Source organism: Panthera uncia, chromosome D1 (assembly GCF_023721935.1).
Source record: "Panthera uncia isolate 11264 chromosome D1, Puncia_PCG_1.0, whole genome shotgun sequence".
NCBI classification, from domain to species: Eukaryota; Metazoa; Chordata; class Mammalia; order Carnivora; family Felidae; genus Panthera; species Panthera uncia.
This window is the reverse complement of record NC_064808.1, coordinates 85,137,193-85,158,181: the sequence shown is the minus strand read 5'-3', so window position 1 is coordinate 85,158,181 and position 20,989 is coordinate 85,137,193. Positions and strand designations below refer to the sequence as shown.

At 43.2% G+C, this 20,989-nt stretch overlaps 1 protein-coding gene across 4 annotated transcripts in view; it reads left to right on the top strand.

Annotated features, from left to right (window-relative positions):
• APLP2 (amyloid beta precursor like protein 2) overlaps positions 1-20,989 on the top strand; it is an 86,723-nt gene that overhangs the window by 46,297 nt on the left and 19,437 nt on the right. For 2 of the 4 annotated variants that reach the window (XM_049654331.1, XM_049654322.1), the window contains exons 2-7: positions 2,635-2,808; positions 3,683-3,806; positions 15,632-15,744; positions 17,191-17,387; positions 17,785-17,993; positions 19,382-19,549. In XM_049654331.1, the coding sequence (XP_049510288.1) occupies positions 2,635-2,808; positions 3,683-3,806; positions 15,632-15,744; positions 17,191-17,387; positions 17,785-17,993; positions 19,382-19,549 (985 nt within the window). The remainder of the gene's footprint in view (positions 1-2,634; positions 2,809-3,682; positions 3,807-15,631; positions 15,745-17,190; positions 17,388-17,784; positions 17,994-19,381; positions 19,550-20,989) is intronic. The other 2 variants (XM_049654352.1, XM_049654341.1) reach the window with 1 other exon arrangement.

Genomic DNA, 20,989 nt, shown 5'->3' with positions numbered 1-20,989 from the left:
CCCTTTTATATGTGTACATACCCATTTTCTTCCATATCGTGATCGAAAATTCTAGCCTTGATCCTTAGATATGGCTCTCAAAAGAAGAATGGCCCATAGAAGAGGCATTTTGGTACACATATTGAACTCACTGTGAGAAATAAACACATTGGTCTTATACATCCTTACACCTTTTAGTGATTGGTTTGAATTAAAATACCATTGGAGTATTGCCTATAAATAAGTGTGTGTTCCTTTCCACAGCTATCCTGAAATATTCTTTCTTCTTCTTAGCCTGTAGTTTCATATGCAGTTATGTGGCAGGTATATATAGATCTGCCTTGTACTTTAATAAATGATTATTTGTCACAGTAGGACTATAATCAGTTCTGTTTAATAAAGTTGCTAATTGTTCTCTTCATTGGATTTGAGGTGTTTTTTTCAACTCTGATTGATGTTGGCAATATTTTCATCCCAAATTAGTGTTCTCCTAGCTATCCAACAAGTGTTTGTGTTTCATTCTCCTGTACTGGTAGAAAGTGGGCTTATTTTAATAAGCTTGTAAGCAAAATATATGGAGGATGGTAAACTTTTCCTGGAGAAAGGTCATGATGTATTTGAAAATCAAATGTAGTCTCCTGATTGGAAGGGCCATTAATGTCTTTGTAGTCCATCAGCACAAATAAATGAGAGTTGCTTAGAAAGCACACATTTTCCATATATTATGAAAGGCAAAGCTACCCTTTCTGTTAATAGGAAAACCATTTTATGTTAATTGCTCTTTTTAAAAAGAGCAACATGATAGACCATACAATCTTAACCCTATCCGCCAAGTTTTAACACTTAAAAAAAATTTTTTTTTTTTTTTTTAAATTTTGGAAGTACTTTTACATTAGGGGAGACCACAAAACTCCATTGTGGATACAACCATCAATATTAGCATATTTCTAGATGCCAGGATCCCTGGGGTTTTCCTGCACCAGGAGACTTAGTAGAAGCCTTAACTGTCATCATGCCTAAAGTTATTTCTCACCTGTAATTTGTGAGCTGTTGTTAATGGCTGTGATGTTTTCACAAAGAGGATACAAGACAAAGGAAGACTGTAGAGTCATTGATTGTTTTATCTAATATAAGATAAAATTGTTCATGAAATCCCTTTTAGTGTTCTGTTTCTGTGAATGATGCCATTCCCTCATTGAGTAATGAAGCCATGCCTAACATCGTCTTCCTCGACTCCCTAGCTAATCTGTCACCAAGGCTTACCAGTCGGGCTGTCTGATACCTTGAATCTGTTTCTCCACTGCACTGCCTTAGCCCAAGGTACCAATCTCCCTCCCTCTCTTTCTCCAAATTTCTTTGCCATCCTGCAGCCAGAAAAAGTATCACAGCTCCATTCTGACGGTATTAACTTTGTGCTTGAAACATCTCAGCATCTCGGGGCACCTGGATGGCTCAGTCGGTTAAGCATCCAACTCTCGGGTTTTGGCTCGGGTCACGATCTCATGGTTTATGATTTAGAGCCTCACATCAAGCTCTGTGCTAACAGCGCAGAGCCCGCTTGGGATTCTCTGTCTCCCTCTCTCTGTGTCTAATCCCTGCTCATGGTCACTCCTGCTCTCTCTCTCTCAAAATAAAGAAAGCAGGGGCACCTGGTTGGCTCAGTTGGTTAAGTGTCCGACTTCAGCTCAGGTCATGATCTCTCGGTTTGTGAGTTTGAGCCCCGCATCGGGCTCTGTGTTGACAGCTCAGAGCCTGGAGCTGCTTCAGATTCTGTGTCTCCCCGTCTCTCGGTCTCTCCCATGCTCATGCTCTGTCTCTGTCTCTCAATTGTAAATAAATGCTAAAAAATTAAAAAAAAGAAAAAGAAAGCAAAACAAAACAAAACAAAAACTCTCAGCACCTCAGGATAAAGATGGAAGTCCTTTCTTGGTGTGTACACTGTCTAGCCTTGCCTCCTTATGCCTCTCCTCCCTTCTCTCACTGCTGTCTGCCTCCAGTCTATGTTCCCACCACATGATGCTCTGAAGTGCTGCCGTCTTCAGGAGACTTCCCTGACCACCTCCATACCCAAGCCTCAGTTAAATTCCCTTTCTGTATGCTGTTTGGCACTGTGTTCTTTCCCTTGGTGCAACATCTAGGAGTGTGATCACACTTTTGTATGTGTGAGTATGGACTCTTGCACTAAACTGTAAGTCCCATGAGAGCAGGGACCATAAGTTTTTGCTCACTCTTGTGTCCTAGGCATTTAGCACGTTGCTTTGCAAGATAGTAGCTGCTCAACAAAATTTTGTTGTGTGAGTGAATTACTGGAACTTTAGCCTTTACTATAGTGGTTTAATCTGTTAAGGGATGAAAAGTGAGACGTGTGCTTCTATTAGAGCAGTCTTCAGCTGGATTATAGGTTCCCAAGTTCCGAAGTACTCAGATGGGGAGTGAGGGTTAGATTTTTTTCCATTGACATTTTGCTTTGATCATGTAAGTCCAACAATGATTGTTTTTTCTGGCCTGACTCCTAGGGAAGGGCTTTGTTTATGAAGATAAAAATAGTAAATAATGAAGTTTTAAAAGATCAGTTCTACTGTCACAAACCATGGGATGACTCTACCTTTGTGTCAGCTGTTTTGGAGTAAACCTGGATGTTTTCCCTTTTGGCAGGCTCTTGCAGCCAACGCCGGAACAGGATTTGCTGTCGCCGAGCCTCAGATTGCAATGTTTTGTGGGAAGTTAAATATGCATGTGAACATTCAGACTGGGAAATGGGAACCTGACCCAACAGGCACCAAGAGCTGCTTTGGAACAAAAGAAGAAGTTCTTCAGTACTGTCAGGAGGTAAGAGTGGTGCCAGAATGTGAAAACTGCTCTTTTCTGGGTCATGCTTGAAACTGCTTACCTTAGAAATAGATACTCTGTCATTCTGCTTTTTGACCTAAGATCACATTGCCAATGATGGAACACCAGGCGTTTTCTTTCTGAATATATATGACACGACTGAGGCTTGTCAGAGGCTCTGCCTGTGTGCGCTGTGAGCTCTTGGTTCCTTGAGGAGGGAACAGTGCAGAAGCTGGGCAGGTCCCGTAAAAGTAAAGCCCGGCTCTCTTGCTTCTCACTTGCAGTGTGGGAGGACGTGAAGTCAAATGTGTGTATCTTGTGCTCTCCACTTGCTCATAGAAAGCCACCAGTATTGTAAATGATAATCTCAGGTCTGACTTGAGTCAGAACTTGACCTAGAAGGGGCTATGAGATGCTTTAACTTCTTGCCAGGACTAGCACAGAGGGCCAGCATTGAAGTATTACTCTATAATCTCATCAACAGACCTTTCCATGGACTTGCCCTTTAAATGTTTTTCTTCTCAGCTCTTTACATGCATCCTACAAATGGGCTTGATACCTCATCGATTTATTTTGGGCTTGAAAGCTTGCTGCTTTTGTATGTCCTTAAATAAAGATGACTTTTTTTTTTTGTTTTTTTTAAAGAGAATGCATTAGAAGTGATCAGAAATCTACCTGTCAAAAGAAAACTAATAGTTACAGTATCTTTTGACTTGCTGAGTTCTTCAGTTAGAACCAGGGGCAGCAGGAGTGGAGGCTTAGATTTATACAGGATAATGATGACGTTGAGTAGCAGACACCCTTACTTGCAAATGAATGTCCATTTATTATGGATAAAGTCAATTTATTGTGTGTGTTTTCTTTTCCCTTGCAGATGTATCCAGAGCTACAGATCACAAATGTGATGGAAGCAAATGAGCCGGTCAGTGTTGACAATTGGTGCCGGAGGGACAAAAAGCAGTGCAAGAGTCACATCGTGATACCTTTCAAGTGTCTTGGTGAGTGTCCTTTAGATGATCGTGGTTGCTTCTTGGGAAGTAGAGGTTGCTCATTTTTAAATTTGATTTTCTCTTGCCTCACAGTGAAATAGCTACACCTGTTAAGAAGCTGAGGGCTACAGGAATGTATTGGGGGACTTCTTTTTTGAATATTTATTGCCTTCTAGTGTTGATGGTTGACTTGTCTTTGATGGTTATTACCTCCCTCACCATGGGCACCCTCAGTCTTTTAAGGATGAGCCTTTTGCATGGCACTGAGAGTGCTGCCCTCAGGGCCTCCCAGCTTTGCCTTGCAGTGAGTGCTTGAAACTCCTGCTGTGTAATCATAGCAGTGAGTGGTACTGAACAGCCCAAGGGATGGAATCTTCTGTTCCTCTCACTTCATCCTGTACATATTTTGCAAGGTCCTAAGATCCTGTATTGCTAGGCAGGCCGGACTTGTGGTAGTCTCTGAGAGACGCGACCCCTAGCTGTCTATGCACCCCTGCCTTTCTGAAGGGCCATGACTGCTACAGGTGTTTCTGACTTAGTGTTGGTGTTGATACATTCTCACATGTATCCAAATCAACCAAAGGAGGAGTTGGCACCTTAGTGACCGTGTTTATGCAGCAATTACTGTTGTCAAGTATCCAGTAGGGAGAAAGGGGGGGCATTGCGGGTGCTGGACACCATTTACTTTACAGTGCAGCGTCATGCAGTGGGGTGAGGCCTGGAAGCCTTGTGCGTGGTGTAGCTGAGAGATGTTCTTCCAATCCATTTGGCCCCGAGATCTCTGGGTATGAGGTTTCATTCGCTGCCTGTCAAACCCTGGAACTAAATGAAGCAAGAGTGTAGTTTTGAATATTTGTAGTCAGTAGGTAGGCAGTACTTGCATTTGTTTCTTCCTTTTGCACCATTACCCCTGAAGACTTTGCAGCCTGGTCTTCCCCTTGCTACGTGTCTTTATGACTTGCTGGCTCCAGTCCTTACCCAGAACTCTGAGTTGAGACCTGGGAGACCTTTATCTCCCTACATCCAGTCAGTTTTCCAAGCCTCATTCTTACCCCTTCAATATGACTTCAGTCTGTGGTTCCCAAACTGTGCACTGAGGCACCCCAGGGTGTTGCAGCAGACTCACACAGTGTGGAGCATTGTGGGATAGTTTTGGTTTTTCAAAGGAGACCTCTTTCAGACATCCCATGAACTGGAGGTATTTACAGTATCAACATCCTGTCAGTCCATTCCTTTCAGTGACCTCCTATCTTTATAGAGCGTTATCTCAGGGGTTCCTGTGTTAAAGAGCCAGCATCACAGCAGAATAACCTGGGAAGAAGAGACGAGGGTGATGGTGTCCAGTCGATTGTAACATTGGAAGAGTCGTGCAGCGTCCGGCATGCGCTAAGGGGTTAGGACACGAGGACTTACTATGTTGTTGGACCCAGCTGCCTAGCTTTGGGTATTCTTTTGGCCTTGAAGTGCTGTGAAAATATTACTGAGACACTCGGGGTGCTGCTACTTGAAGGTCGGGACACATCTAGCTTATAATCCTTTTCTTCCTTCTGATTCCTGCTGCGCTAGTTCAGCCGTTCATCCTTTGCCGCCTGGACTGGGACAACAGCCTCGTGTGCTTCTCAGTTCTGTTGTCTGGTCTGCTGCCCTCTGACCTAAAATGAAGATTGAGTTGTCTTTCCCGCACATCAAAGCCCGTAGTAGCTCTTCCTCACGTAAAAACTAAGGTTTCATTAAGCTGCCCTGCTTAGCGTAAAAACTCCATAATGTGGCTCTTGCTTTGGCCTTCCCTCTTGTCTGCTCTGTGAGCCACCCAACAACATTGACATCTTGCAGCTCCTGGCCACCCACCGTCCGGGTCTCATTGTTGGAATGCCTTTCCTCTACTTCCCCTGCTAGGGGAGTTCTTCCTTCAACACTTATTTCAGGGGCTGCTTCCCTTAAAGAAATCTTTTCCTCATGGTTATGTTTTCTCTCCAGACATGCAGATTTCTGAAATTCTCCCAATGTTGCCATTGCATCCATCACCCTGTCCAGTGACGATCTGTTTCTGTGTCTTTCTCCAACTTCGCTGTAAGCACAGTGAAACCACGGACCCTGCTTTATTTAGTCTTCTCTGTCCTCCAGTACCGTGACAATGTCTAGAACATAGGATACACTTAAAAAAAAAAAAAAAAAAGTTTGTTTTTGAGAAAGAAAGGGAGAGGAAGAGAGCATGAGTGGGGGAGGGGTAGAGAGCAAGGGACACAGAGAATCCCAAGCAGGCTTCCTGCTGCCAGCACAGAGCCCAATGTGGGGCTCAAACCCACAAAACCGTGAAATCATGACCTGAGCCAAAATCAAGAATCAGATGCTTAACCGACTGAGCCACCCACGCGCCCTTCCATAGACTCCTTAGAAAGCATTTTGGTGATAGTCTTTTAGAGTTGCTTTTGCCTTTTAAAATTAAAAATAATTTAGGGGCACCTGGGTCGCTCAAGTGGTTAAGTGTCTAACTTCAGCTCAGGCCGTGATCTCACAGCTCAAGCCCCACATCGGGCTGTCTGCTGTCCGCACAGAGACCATGCTCCCTGCCTCACCCCCCTTCTCTCAAAAAAATAAACAAAAAAAAAGGTAGTTTTAAAATAGTTTTAAGTTTACAAAATGGTTAGAAAAATAGTACAAAGAGTTCCTGTACACTCTTTCCTCAGATTTCAGATTTTCCACTTGTACCATTTGACTAATATGGTAAAATTAACCTTATTCACTCCCACAGTACCCCCAACCCTTACCCCCCCCCATTACTGAGTTTTTGTGTTTTGAATCATTTAAGTTGGTGTCTTTTTTTTTTTTTTTTAACGTTTATTTATTTTTGAGACAGAGAGAGACAGAGCATGAATGGGGGGGTGGGGCAGAGAGAGAGGGAGACACAGAATTGGAAGCAGGCTCCGGGCTCTGAGCCATCGGCCCAGAGCCCGACGCGGGGCTCGAACCCACGGAGTGTGAGATCGTGACCTGAGCTGAAGTCGGACGCTTAACCAACTGAGCCACCCAGGCGCCCCATAAGTTGGTGTCTTTTTATCCCTTAGTACTTCAATATAGATTTTTTAGAAACAAGGACATTCTTCTATATGATCACATCATCAAAATTGGGAAACTATTATTGATCCAAATCTAATCTGTAGACCCTGTTCAGGTTTCACCTTTTGTTCCAATAATACCGGGATCTGATTCAAGATCACACATTGTATTTAGTCTCTTCTCGTCTTTCGTGACCTTGACTTTTTTAAAGAGTACAAATTACTTTGTGGAAATGCCTTGCAATTCGGGTTTGTCTTATGACCTTTTGATTTACACATTTTTGAGGGGACTACCGTACATGTATTCTTCTTGCAGCATAACATTAGGAGTTGCACGATGTCAGTTCCATTACCCATGATAACATTTATCCCCTGGCTAAGATGGTGTTGGCATTCACTTATTTCCTTAAGCACTTGTCCAGATTTGACAAAAAGATGCTCTAGGCTGATCCTGTGTTTTCCTGACTCTACCCCTGGAATCTGCCATTTTCTCCAGGAAGCCCTGGTTTCTTTCAGTGGAGAATGGTGTTTAGAAACCAAGTCTGGGCATTATGTGTACTTACTGGTCTGGGATGTTGTCGCTTCTAGGCCCACTCGGACAGAGCCAAGAAACACACGTTGGGGTGCCTAGGTGGTTCAGTCAGTTAAGCATCCGACTCTTGGTTTTGGCTCAGGTCACAGTTTGAGCTCAAAGTCTTCTTGGTATTCTCTTTCTCCCTCCCCCACGCCCACCCCGTCCTTCTCCCACTTGCACTGTCTGTGTCTCTCTCAAATAAATAAAACTTAAAAAAATACATGCATGTGTATATGAGTACATGCACACATAAACATATATTTCTATAGCTATATGTGTATATTAAAAACATTAGCTCATACTGATGTCTTCAGTTCCATTATCCTCACTATATTTACTTACTCAGTATCTTCTGTAAATGATCAGTCTCCACTTTTTAAATTTATTTAAATTTTTGTAACGTTCATTTATTTTTGACAGAGAGAGAGGCAGAGTATGAGTGGGGGAGGGGCAGAGAGAGAGAGGGAGACACAGAATCCGAAGCAGGCTCCAGGCTCTGAGCTGTCAGCACAGAGCCCGACGTGGGGCTCGAACTCACCGCGAGATCATGACCTGAGCTGAACGAAGTCAGACGCTCAACCGACTGAGCCACCCAGGCGCCCCTAAATTTTTTTTATTTTAGAGAGGGAGAAAGAGAGAGTGGGAGAGAGGAGCAAATGGGAAGAGGAAGAGAGAAAATCTCAAGCAGGCTTCATGCTGAGTGCAGAGCCCAACACGGGGCCTGATCCCTTGACCCTAAGATCATGACCTGAGCCAAAATCAAGAGTCAGACGCTCAAGCAACTGTGTCACTCAGGTGCCCCAACCTCTGCTTTTGTAATTTAAGTTTAACTTTTTAAGCCTTTAAAGTTTATTTATTTGAGAGGGAGAGAGACAGAGAATCCCAAGCAGGCTGTGCACTGTCAGCATGAAGCCCAACTTGGGGCTTATCACACAAACTGGGAGAGTATAACCTGAGTTGAAACCAAGAGCTGGGTGCTTAACTGACTGAGCCACCCAAGTGGCCCTTCTTTTTTTTTTTTTTTTTTTTTTTTTTGAACGAGTTTGTTGAGATATAATTCATACTCTGTGTAATTCACCCATTTAAAAGTATACAGTTTAATGATTTATAGTATATTCAGTGAGTTATACAACCACACACAATTCTTTTAACGTACAAACTGTACTAAAAATGGATACAGTTAAAAGTAAGAGTTCTGTGCATTTTATTCACCAGAAGTAACTACAGTAGCTGCCTTTGTATGTGTTAAGATGAATACCACGTGTTGGAGTAAAGTGATGTAGTAGTATGGTTAGCCTCAGCCCTAGGACCCCCCCTTTAAGATAATATTGCCTAATGGGGCGCCTGGTCGGCTCCATCAGTGGAGCATGCAACTGTTGACCTCAGAGTTGTGGGCTCAAGCCCCACATTGGGCACAGAGCTTACTTAAGAAAAACAACATAGTACTGCCTAGTAAACCTAAATCGCAGGTAGATAGACCAGAAGGTGTGGAAATGGAAACTGGGAACAGGATTTGTCTATAGTGGTTGGGTTGCCTGTGTTAATTGGCTTGGATATTCTATCGTCCTTACCTGTGTCCTCAGGCACCAGTTTTGTCTGTCATTGTTTTTGCTCGGTTGAGGGAAGAGGGATGTGTCCTGATTACCATGCTTGGAAAGCAGCTTGAGAATGAATTCAGGTTGCTAAGTAGTGGTTGCATCACCTGGTGTCGCACTGCCCACCCGCGTCTGTGTTCATGTCACTCAGCTCTGCCCTCTTCTGATACTTAACCACCCATCAGTGTGACTTTGAACCTGCTGTGTCAGTTCAGTCTTCTCTCTCTTCAAAATGACCTTATATCATAGGTTACTACTAATCGACTCCTGTTTATCTCTAACATTTTAGGTGGGTGGGTAGGTAGGTAGGTACGTAGATAGGATGTTCCAAGTAGGACAGAGTTGGTGATGTGTGAAGAAGTGAAACTGCTGGTATTTTGGGGGAAGGTGTTAGTCATCTCTGACATTTATCTGTAGGCTGGCTTCTACACCAAAAGAAGAGGGCTTTGTAAGCCCGTGACTGTTTTTGTTTTGGGTTATTTTTGGATGGAGATCTGGACAGAGCGTTACTGTGATGTGAGCACTGCCAAAGACAGTTCTCATTCTCAGAGGCTTTGGGGGCCATCTTCAGCAATGGTGCACCATGGTCTCTCACTTGCCCATTGCAGGTGTCTGCTTGCAAGGCAGCTTCTACCTTTGAATTCACGTTTGCCCTGTTCCCAGCATGGACCCTTGTGTGTTTTCGCTTGCGAGAATTATCTTGGGTCTTTAATATCAGAGCCCTATTGACCTCAGGGACATCTAGGGATGGCTGCTATACCTCACGGGAAATTGCAGTGGGTGGTCAGGTTGATTCTCTGGGCTGCCTCTCATGACAGAAGGCTATCTTCTCCCACCTGGTTACCACTTCCATGAGCCCCATAACTGAAACGGTCTTCCAGCTGTTCGCAGCTGTAGAGTACTTTCGCAGTAGGTTTTTAAAAACTGTGTGTGAGTGTTGGTGCTGCTGAGGGCTTCCCCAAGTAGGGAATAACAACCTTTGTTATTTTTGAAAGGAATTTCAGTAACTCTGGAAGAGCTCTAAAACCTGATGGCTATCATGGCCTTGATGGATGGACGTGATATGGAAAAGAAACAATCCTAGGGAATGGATGGGGGTTGAAGATAGATCATAAATGCAGCTTAAGTGAAATCCTGTAGGTTTAGGTTTTGTTAAATTGCCATATTCATTCCTCAGCTTTTTAAATAGCGAAAACTCTATAACCTTCTGTGTCCCGTGACTTGCGAAATTGTGGCCATTATCTATTACAACCTAACTGACTAAATTGAAGATTGTTAACAAACTTCGGTAAAATTCTAAACTGAGACCAAACCATTTTCAGTGTTTGTCTATAAAACAGTAATATTGATCTGCCTAAGTCAGTTTTTTTTTTTTTCTTAGAAGCTTCTGATAAATGTAGCAAAGGCAAAAAAAAAGTAATAGTGAAAATGCCAGAAAACAAATGTTGGGATTGAAATGTGTTCCTCTTTAGTTTACATGCTTAATAAGTTTATTTTCCAATAAAAGAACGTGGGGGAAGCAAAAATAATTTCCAGTTTCTACACCATGATTAACATTTTGGTGTATATAGACAAGACTTTTTTCTTTGGACACATACAGAAATATGTGTATTTTTAAATGCATTTTTTTCTTCCTAAAAGAGGTCATACTACATATGCTGCCTTGTTTTTTGAACTTTTTTTTTTAATATTTAGATTTAAACATCTATTATGTGCTGTTCTTATGGAGATATATCAACATATCTGTATGGTTCTTTGCCTATATTTGTATAGACTTACCCTTAAGGAGTTAACCAGGGTGAAGGAGGAATGTTAGGGATATGGAGTATGTTTCTTTCTTTCTTTCTTTTTAAAATTATTTAACCACTATGGAAGTTTTTCCATGTTAAATATAAACGTAAACCATATTTCCTGTGACCTGATGGTATTCCGTTGTATGTAACTACCATCATTTAATTCCTGATTGATGGGCATCTAAGTTGGTTTCAGTGTTTGATATTAGCAACACAGCAATGAATATCTTTGTTTTACTTGCTTAATTATTTCCTTAGAGCGTGTTGTTGGAATTGCAGTTGTTAAAGAGTATTCTTTTGTTTTGTTTTATTTTTACGTTTTAGTTCCTGGTCCAATTTCAGTGGTGTTAATTCTCTTCTGGTTTTCAGAGGTCAGACAGATCGAGTCAGTCATGGGATAGCTAAGGGTTGGTAGCATTTAATTTTACTGTGTAGCATGGAGTTAATTATTGAATTACTGACATTTTAAAAGTTTTGATTTTAAACTTCTTTCTGAAATACAGCGTTTGAAGGATACTGAAAAGGTAAAATATGATGGTGACTCAGTACTCATCATCCTGATTTAAGTTCTTCAACAGCTTGCCAGGTCTGCTTCATCCGCACCTTATTTTGTCATAGAGGGAGTAAATGTTTCAAAGCCCCATCCTTTCTTCCCTTTTCCTCCCTCTTGCCCTCCCTCACTCCCTCCCTTGTTCTCAAGGTAGCCACTACCCACTTGTTGGCATGTATTATTCTCACGCATGCTTTTGTTTTTGGGGGAAAGAACCCAAGTTTCAGTAGCTACTTTTCTTTCTCATTAATTTTTAAATTTTAATTCCAGTGTAGGTAACATGCAATGTTATATTGGTTTCAGGTGTACAGTGTAGTGACTCAGCACTTCTGTACCTGACTCAGTGCTCATCATGATAAGTGTGCTGTTAATCCCCATCCCCTGTTTCACCCACCCACCCATCCCCGGCTTCCCTCTGTCTCACGCATGTTTTTATACTTTTGCTGTATACAGATGTTTCTATAAACCATTTGTTTTTGTGTTTTTAAGCTTACATAAATGGTATCATTCTGTACCTGACATCACTTTTACACCTTGCTTTTACTTTACATCATTTTGGGGTGTATCTAATGTGTGATCCAAGTAGATTTCATTCATTTTAACTCAATATATAGTATTCCACTGTATGTTTATTTCTGTTAGTATTTTTTCCACTGTTTTTTATTGATTTTTAAAATATTTATTTATTTTTAGGGGAGTGCCAGTGGGGGAGGGGCAGAGAGAGAGGGACAGAGGATCCAAAGTGGGCTTTGTGCTGACAGGCTGACAGCAGTGAGCATGATGTGGGACTCAGGCCTACGAACCATGAGGTCATGACAAAGATTGATGCTCAACCCACTGAGCCACCCGGGTGCCCCCCACTGTATTTTTTAAAAACCCGGTTTGTTTATTACCTCTGTAGACTAGATATATAGTAATAAAATCGCTGGGTTTAAAAAAAAATACTTATTTTGAGAGAGAGAAAGAGCACGAGCTGAGGATAAGGGGCAGGGGGAAAGAGAGAAGAGAGAGCGAGAGAGAGTCCCAGGCAGACTGCACGCTCTCAGCACAGAGCCGGACATGGGGCTTGAACCCATGAACTGTGAATCATGCCCTGAGCCAAATCAAGAGTTTGGCCCTTAATTGACTGAGCTACCTAGGTGCCTCTAAAATTGCTGTTTTAAATGTTTTTCTGATGTTGCAATTGTAAACATAAAATTGATGTTTTAACAAATTGTAGATTTCTGTATGATAACTGTGGTTGTATATATAGTTTGCTTTATATAAAACTGTTTACTCAGCTCAAGACTCACCAACATTACCATCAGTAATTAGAAATAGCACACTTGCATACTGCTTAGTGCTTACTGTGTACCAGAATCAGCTCTAAGCTTTTCAGGTGTTGTATTATATTATGTCATTTATCATCACACAGGATAAGGAAATCGAGGCACGGAAAGGTTAATAAGTAAGTTAACCTTCTTTATGCCTAAAACCATTCTGCTGATAATGATGGTGCTGAAATAGAACCCTGGCATTTAACCCTATACACACTGTTCATTAATACACTCTTTTGTTGCTTTTTGTCATAAACTAAGTATAAAATTGCCTAGTCAATACAGCATAACCACATTAATACAATATGAGTTGGTGGTTGGGTGTCAGGGTTTAAGTAATTTCTACTTGGTTGAATATCAGGATTGTTTCTTCTAGTAGAGGCACATCCTCATTTATCATGAGGATTTTGGATTTTTTAAGCATTGTGTCTAGTTGATGGAAAAAGTGTACATGTTCTAGCTCCCTAGAGCCTTTAGGGCCTCAAGGCAACACTATGTCTAACTTACTTTGTGTTCCTGCATGAGGAAATTGGCTTCCAAATTCCCTGTACTAATAGTGGTGTGAAACGTCACTATCCTGTGTAAAGTTCTGAAGTGGGGAGGCTGTTTTTACTGCCCCAGCGTAATGTCACAGCACATCTTCCCCCTTAAAGTAGATTAAGGACTCCTTCCACTTGTCACATGGGTCACGGAAGGATTGACTTGTACAGTGCCCATAGACTGAGGCCCGAGGCTGAGGGGTCCTGGAGAACCAGGCCATGATGATGAGCTTGGGGGGGGGGGGGGGGTCTATACAGACTTTGCATTAAGGTCAAAGCCCTACGACCTTTCTCAGGCCAGATTACTTTCATATTCTATGCTTCCTTCTTTAAAAAAAGAAAAGAGAATCTCAGAGGTTAGCCTGCCTGCTTCCTTTCCCTTGCCTCCACTTACTACATCTCTTCCTGAACTAAGCACACACCTCTCTCCCTCTCTTTGTTTTCCTCCACTTAGACCCTGTATGGAGCATATTGGTGATGCATCAGAATCTCCTGGAATGCTTGTTCAATGAAAATTACTGAATCCTACCTTAGACCTACTGAATCAGAATCTCTGGGTGATGCTCCCATGATATATGAATTTTTTTTTTTTTTTAATTTTAGCTCTATGCCCCACGTGGGGCTTGAACTCACGACCTTGAAATCAAGAGTCATCACATGCTCTACTGACTAAGCCAGCCAGGCGCCCCAGAGATACATGAATTTTTAACTTTTTATTATGGAATGTACAAACATGCCCAAAAGAGAAAAATAATACTGTTAACCCTTATGTACCCATTGGCCAGCTATGCAGCAATCATTAGTTCATGAGCCCCTTTTACGTTGTCTGTGGACAATCCCACCCACCTACTCTTGATTATTTGGAAACACATCACAGATAATATTTTTTTTTCCTGTAAATATTTCAGTGTGTATTTCTAAAAGATCATCTGTTTTTTAAACAATATGTATATTTTCCTCACAGCTTTTTATTTTTGAAAAGTTTTAGACCTATAGAAAAAAAATGTAACCGTGAATACTTCTGTACTCTTTCCCTGGGTTCTCTGCTTTTGTCTTCTCTCACTCTGTGTGTGTGTGTGCGCGCATCTTACATATCTTTTATTGTTGTTATTACACCCTTTGAAAGTAAGTTGGGACATTGTGAAAATTTACTTCTAAATATTCAGCTTGTTTCTCCTAAGAGCAAGGACATTCTCTAACATAACTACGATACAGTAATCACACTTTGGGCAATTTCTCTCTAACTATCCAAATAGTGTCCTTTATAGCTTTCCTTTAAAAAGGATTGAACTATTACATTTGGTCTGCAACAGTTCCCCAATCAACTTTTTTTTTTTAAATCTTTCACAACAATGGTATTTTTTTAGTTTAGGCCATTTGTTTAAATATATCCCTGAATTTGAATTTGTCTTACTATCATGATTAGATTCAAATAACATATTTTTGGCAGAAAGACTGTGTAGTGATATTTTCTTTTTTTTTTAATGTTTGTTTATTTTTGAGAGAGAGAGAGAGAGAGAGAGAGAGAGAGAGAGAGAATGAGAGAGAGAATGTGAGCAAGGGAAGGGCAGAGAAGGGGGGAAGACCGAGAATCCCAAGCAGGGTATGCACTGTCAGTGCAGACCTGATGTGGGGCTCAAACACAAGAACCGTGAGACAACGACCTGAGCCAAAGTCAAGAGTTGGACACTCCACCGACTGAGCCACCCAGGTGCCCCAGTGAGATTTTCTTCTTAGGACATCACATATATCAGCTTGTCACTGTTGGTGATGTTAAGCTGGTCACCCGCTTAAAGTAGCGTCTGCCAGAGTTTTGGATTGCAAAGGCACCCATTCCCTTCTATCGATGAGTCTTCCCTGAATCAGTGGTGCTTTGTCTTAGAGCTACATGTTTTTAGGTACACAAAAGGACCAAAGTAAGATTCGTCTGTACTTCAAAGGAACACCTGGTCTTAGTTTCTTGGGGATATTGTTGTTAGAAATAATGTGGGCAGAAATAGGGATGTAGGAGGCTAGGAATATTAATTAATGTGAACTCAAAGGTCGTGGGGAGTATCTGTGTGCTTTTGAGATCATGGAATTGGGGGGTGGGGGGGGAATTCCCATTCCTGTTCCACCCCTCCTGTATTCTGATAGCCCTGCAATTGGACTGTAAGGGATTGGAGTCCAGGAAGAGTGAGGAAAGTCCCAGGCATCATGACCTGAACAGGATGTTGAGCTCTTGTAGCTGCTTTACCTGGAGCTGTAACATCCAGCTGACCTTTGAAGATGAGAGAGGCACATCAACTTACATAAATTAGAGACTGCTCCTGTGCACACCTGACTGTGTAGCTGCCCTGATCTGCAGCGAGGGTTCTTTCTACCTCAAATCATGATCAGATTTGCTTATAACAATGCTTTCTCTTTTCCAGTGGGTGAATTCGTAAGTGATGTTCTACTCGTTCCAGAAAAGTGCCAGTTTTTCCACAAAGAGCGGATGGAGGTGTGCGAGAATCACCAGCATTGGCACACTGTAGTTAAAGAGGTAAAAGAATGGATCATGTGTTGTTTTCCTTGTTAAGAGAGAAAGAAAGTAACATTTTCTTCCAAACCTCCTCATGATTTTAAATTGCTTTTATTTTCCCTCTTCAAAGTTTGCAATTACTTGTATCTTCTAAGTTAAAAATATTTGGGGGCACCTGGGTGGCTCAGATGGTTAAGCCTTTGACTTTTGGTTTTGGCTCAGATCATGATCTCATGGTTCATGAGTTCAAGCCCCGCTTCAGGCTCTGCGTGGACAGTGTGGAGCCAGCTTGGGATTCTCTCTCCCCCCTCTCTCTGCCCCTCCCCGACTCACACATGCTGTCTCTCTCTCTCTCTCTCTCAAACTTAAAAAAAAATTTTTTAGGGGTGCCTGGGTGGCTCAGTCGGTTAAGCGTCTGACTGCGGCTCAGGTCATGATCTCGTGGTTCATGAGTTCAAGCCCCTGCTGACAGCTCAGAGCCTGGAGCCTGCTTTGGATTCTGTGTCTCCCTCTGTCTCTGCACCTCCCCCACTCACACTCTGTCTCTGTCTCTCAAAAATAAATAAGCATTAAAATTAAAAAAATTTTTTTTAAATAAAAATATTTGGGAGGATATTTTTATTGAGAAATACAGTGTTGACAATCCAGCTCCTAAAGTTAAGGATGTTGAAAAGATTGTTAAGCAAGGATGCTGTCCGTGGGATTTCCAAGGAGGCCATCCCAAGCCTTAGGGCCTTAGGATAAAAATAGCCAATTCTAGAAAATCTATGTCTTGACATGTATCCTCATAGGATTGGATGCCATTTCATTTTTCCAGTGAGGAAAAGTACCCTTTCTTATGCTTGTCTTCTGTGGTTAAGTTGGATCTCTAGTCAGTTTCTTTGGTCAGATTCGGACACAGTGCCCTCACAGTGAGGAATGTAAATTATCACTGACCGCCTTTAGCCGGCATTGATAAGTACTAGAAGAGCTCCCTTTTCCTTAATTTTTTTCTAACTGTGGGCTTTTGTTGTTTCTGGCCCAGATGATGATTCTCCATTGCAAGTTAAACAAAATTGGTAAATCTTCTTAAAATAATAGCATCACAACTTGTTGACAGAAAATTTGTGTGTCTGTGAGAGAATGCTTTACATAGTGATTTGATAGGGGTTTCTTTTGTTTTTTTATTATTATTTTTTATAATATTTTTATTTTTGAGACAGAGACAGAACATGAACAGGGGAGGGTCAGAGACAGAGGGAGACACAGAATCCGAAGCAGGCTCCGGGCTCCGAGCTGTCAGCACAGAGCCTGACGTGAGGCTTGAGCCCACGGACAGCAAGATCATGACCTGAGCTGAAGCTGGACACTCAACCAACTGAGCCACCCAGGCACCGATAGAGGTTTCTTTTGGATGAAGCTAGTGATGGGGGACTATTTGACCAAATTTATTAATGTTCTGATGTTGGATCTGTGGGTTTCTTTTAGGCCTGTCTGACTGAGGGGATGACCTTATATCGCTATGGCATGCTGCTGCCGTGTGGGGTAGACCAGTTTCATGGCACTGAATATGTGTGCTGCCCTCAGACAAAGACTATTGAATCGACTGTGTCAAAAGAAGAGGAGGAGGATGAGGAGGAAGAAGAGGAAGAGGATGAAGAGGAAGACTATGATATTTACAAAAGGTAAATTCTTCTTCTACACCTGTGCGATTGTTTTGCTGGTGGCGGTGGGCTGCCGGTCCCTCCCTTCTGGATAAAGTGGTCATTCCCTTGTTCGTGTTGGCATTGAGCCAGCTGGCCTTTCATTGTCGCCCTAGCTGATTGAAGGACTGCCGGTGGCTCTCAGCTTCCTATTCTGTGGCCACGGTATTTTCTACAGGCTAGTGCAGTGCCTGCCCACTTACTCCTCCCCTCCTCCTCCCCAGCTGTAGCTGGGCTGAGGGCTGTAGTGGCACAGCTAAACGTGAGTTGAGCTTATTTCCTGTCTCTGTTTTTGTGTTTCAGCATAGGGAAGAGAATCATTGTTGTGCTTTGCACACAGGAATTGGTCTTAACCTTCCTTTTCTGTTGTGACCTTTAGTGAATTTCCTACCGAAGCAGATTTGGAGGACTTCACAGAAGCAGCTGTGGATGAGGATGACGGGGATGAGGAAGAAGGGGAGGAGGTGGTGGAAGACCGTGATTACTACTACGACACCTTTAAAGGCGATGACTACAACGAAGAGAACCCTACTGAACCCAGCAGCGACGGGACGGTTTCAGAAAAGGAGATTACTCACGACGTTAAAGGTAACCTGATGTATTAAAATTCATCTGGTAATTATTTGCTTACAATTTTGGACTGCATTCATCACAGGTAAGTCACACAGGGAGAGGCGGCACTCCTGGACGCTGGTGTGAAATCCGCTCTCCAGCCCGCTGGTGGTGCCATCTTAGCGCTCGGTGGCCAGGCTGCTGACACGGTCAGGGAGGGACCCAGGATTGAATCAGAAACTGTTGTTGGCATTATAAGGACTGAACTAGAGAACAGGGACCCAGAGGATAAGGGAGAAGATACATGGTTTACACTTGGGCAGGATTCTTCCACATGGAGCCTGCAACATTCTCTCCCCAAGGGGAGCCCCCTCCTCAGTACTTCTAAAGCCCTGACCTTCTACAATGAAATTAACTTCCTTGGTTCTTTTCTTGAGTGTGTGTTCCCATCCGTATGCTGCCCTGTTGGTCCACCAGAAAGATGCCTGTGACTGGGAGGGTGGCCTTTAATGACCTACTGGTGAGGGATCAGGCCTAGCAGTTTTTTCATCCTGTCATTGAAAAAAAAAAAAAAAGACCATCTAGAGCCATTTACATGCAGCCTCCTGGAGAGTGTCTATCTGATGCCATTTAAGATCTGAAGAATTATTTGGGACTCCCTGTAGGGGAAACACTTAACAGTCTAGATGTTTGTTTTTGTTTTTTTTTTTTTTAACATTTATTTATTTTTGAGAGAGAGCGAGAGAGAGAGAGAGAGAGAGAGAGACAAAGCATGAGTGGGGGAGGGACAGAGAGGGAGACACACAATCCAAAGCAGGCTCCAGGCTCTGAGCTGTCAACACAGAGCCCAACGCGGGGCTCGAACTCACGGACCGCGAGATCATGACCTAAGCTGAAGTTGGATGCTTAAACAACTGAGCCACCTAGGCACCCCGACAGTCTAGAAGTTTCTGAGTCATCTTGAAGAAAGTGAAAATGTACATGTATGCAATCCAGGCACTTAAGTAGCATTTCCTATGGTTATCACCAGTAAAACAGCCTCTTCACCCACATTGGTCTCCTTTGATCCTTGATACGACAATCAACAAATCAGGCAAATATCTCAGAAGTGGGAGGCTCACAGAGCTGTGAGACACAGAATTCCTCTCCGTCAGTCTAGACTCAAGACAGTGTGAAAAACACTGTTTTCAGTTCCTAAGTGTCTTTACTACAATCAGGACAGAAAAACGACTATGTCCTCAGGAAGCCCGGGCTTGAGTCGGTGAGATGGTCCACCAGGGCACTTGGGGTCCACCCAGTCTTAGCCTCCGCTGACATTCAGCGGGTCGTTGAGCATGTGGCCTGGCCTGTCCTCCTCCCACCCGTAGCAGTGTGATCAAAGCTGCTGCCTCTGTCCCGCTGACACTCTGACCATTTTCACACAGCTGTCTGCTCCCAGGAGGCGATGACGGGGCCCTGCCGGGCCGTGATGCCTCGTTGGTACTTCGACCTCTCCAAGGGAAAGTGCGTGCGCTTTATATATGGCGGCTGCGGAGGCAACAGGAACAATTTTGAGTCTGAGGATTATTGTATGGCTGTGTGTAAAGCGATGAGTAAGTCCTGGCACGCTGGCTTCGTGCAGCGGCTCTGTCCTGTCCGGCGTTCTGTCTCTCCCGGCCGTCCCTGTGACCGCGTCTGTGTCGTGCTCCCTTGCCGACTCAGGTGTTGGCTGTCAGTCGTTTTCCTCTCATCTCTGTGCTTTGTAGACCTAGGCTCTGCTTTCCTGTTGGCAGTCGTGAGCCCAGTTTTGTACGTCCGTGCTCACCGTGGGTCTGGTGGTGGTGGTGGCGCCGTGTCCTCTCCCTGGCACAGCAGAGAGCCCAGGGGCCTGTTCTTTCTTTTCCTTCCTTGTGTCTGTGGGCCCCTGGAGGGCTTCTGTGTTGCTTGGGACAGCAGCCTTACCCTTGGCTGTGTCTAGTTGAAAGGCACAGGGGTGAGCAGATCAGCCATGAGTTCTGCACATTCTTGTTTCCGTTCTTTCCTCCCATTCTCGTCCTTGAGCTACCCTGTCGCCCACCCCCATGGTGCATGTTGGCTGAGGGGGACACTGCTCTTCACACTAGGGACACCAGGAATACTCCTGGGAGTCCGGAGTCCTGAAATCTCTTGCTGTCTGCGTTCTGTGGGGAGAGTTCTGCAGCTGAGTGGTGGTAACTGTTTTTCCGATAGTTTGGCAATGTTGGATCATGCAGAGCTTTAGGAAGTGAAAGAATTTTAGTTCGTGTGTCCTTTGGTCATGGAGGAAATTCAGTGGTTCAGCTGAGTTGGGTTTACTTAGACATGGGTAGGAGAAGCTTTGCTTTTCTCCGTGGTTACCCCCCTTCCTTTCTAAGGCCCTCTTTCTCTTATCTTGCAGTGCTAGCCCATGGGTTTGGAAGATCCTCAGGCTGGACACTCATTTCTTGGTTCTGATTCTGGAACTCGTTAGAATAATGAATTGCTGGTCGTTCCTGGTATTTGCTCTTACGATTTTTGGCTGTCGCTTCTGGTGGATTTTCATTCAAATACCAACCTGTTCCTTTTTCCTCCCCCGCCCAAAAGATTTTTAAATCTTAATATTATATGGTGTGCTTTAGCACCTCCACTCCAGCTGCTGCTCTGTGGAGAGACTGTTTTTATTAGAAATCATTGGAAATGTGGAAACAGAATGAGTCCTGAGGGAACTTTGATGGCAGAAACTTTTATTCAGGAAAGATGTGGAGACAGAAATTATTGTGGTATTTCCTATTTTATAAAATTACTTAAAATAAGGGGCAACAAGACATTATTTGGGAGTGAAGCCTGAGGAATCAGAGGTCATTAAAGATCTCACTGAATATGGGAGGTAGTTGTTCCCGTAAAGGGTCAGATAGATAGTGCCGTAAGGTGCTGTGGGGTGGCACTTCCCCAGAGCGTTAGTGGTTTTCCAGTCTGCAAAATTGTAGTTTCCTGATGCGTGTAGTTGGGAGGACTTGCCACAGAGAAATTGTGTTCATGTACTTGTGGGGTTCCCG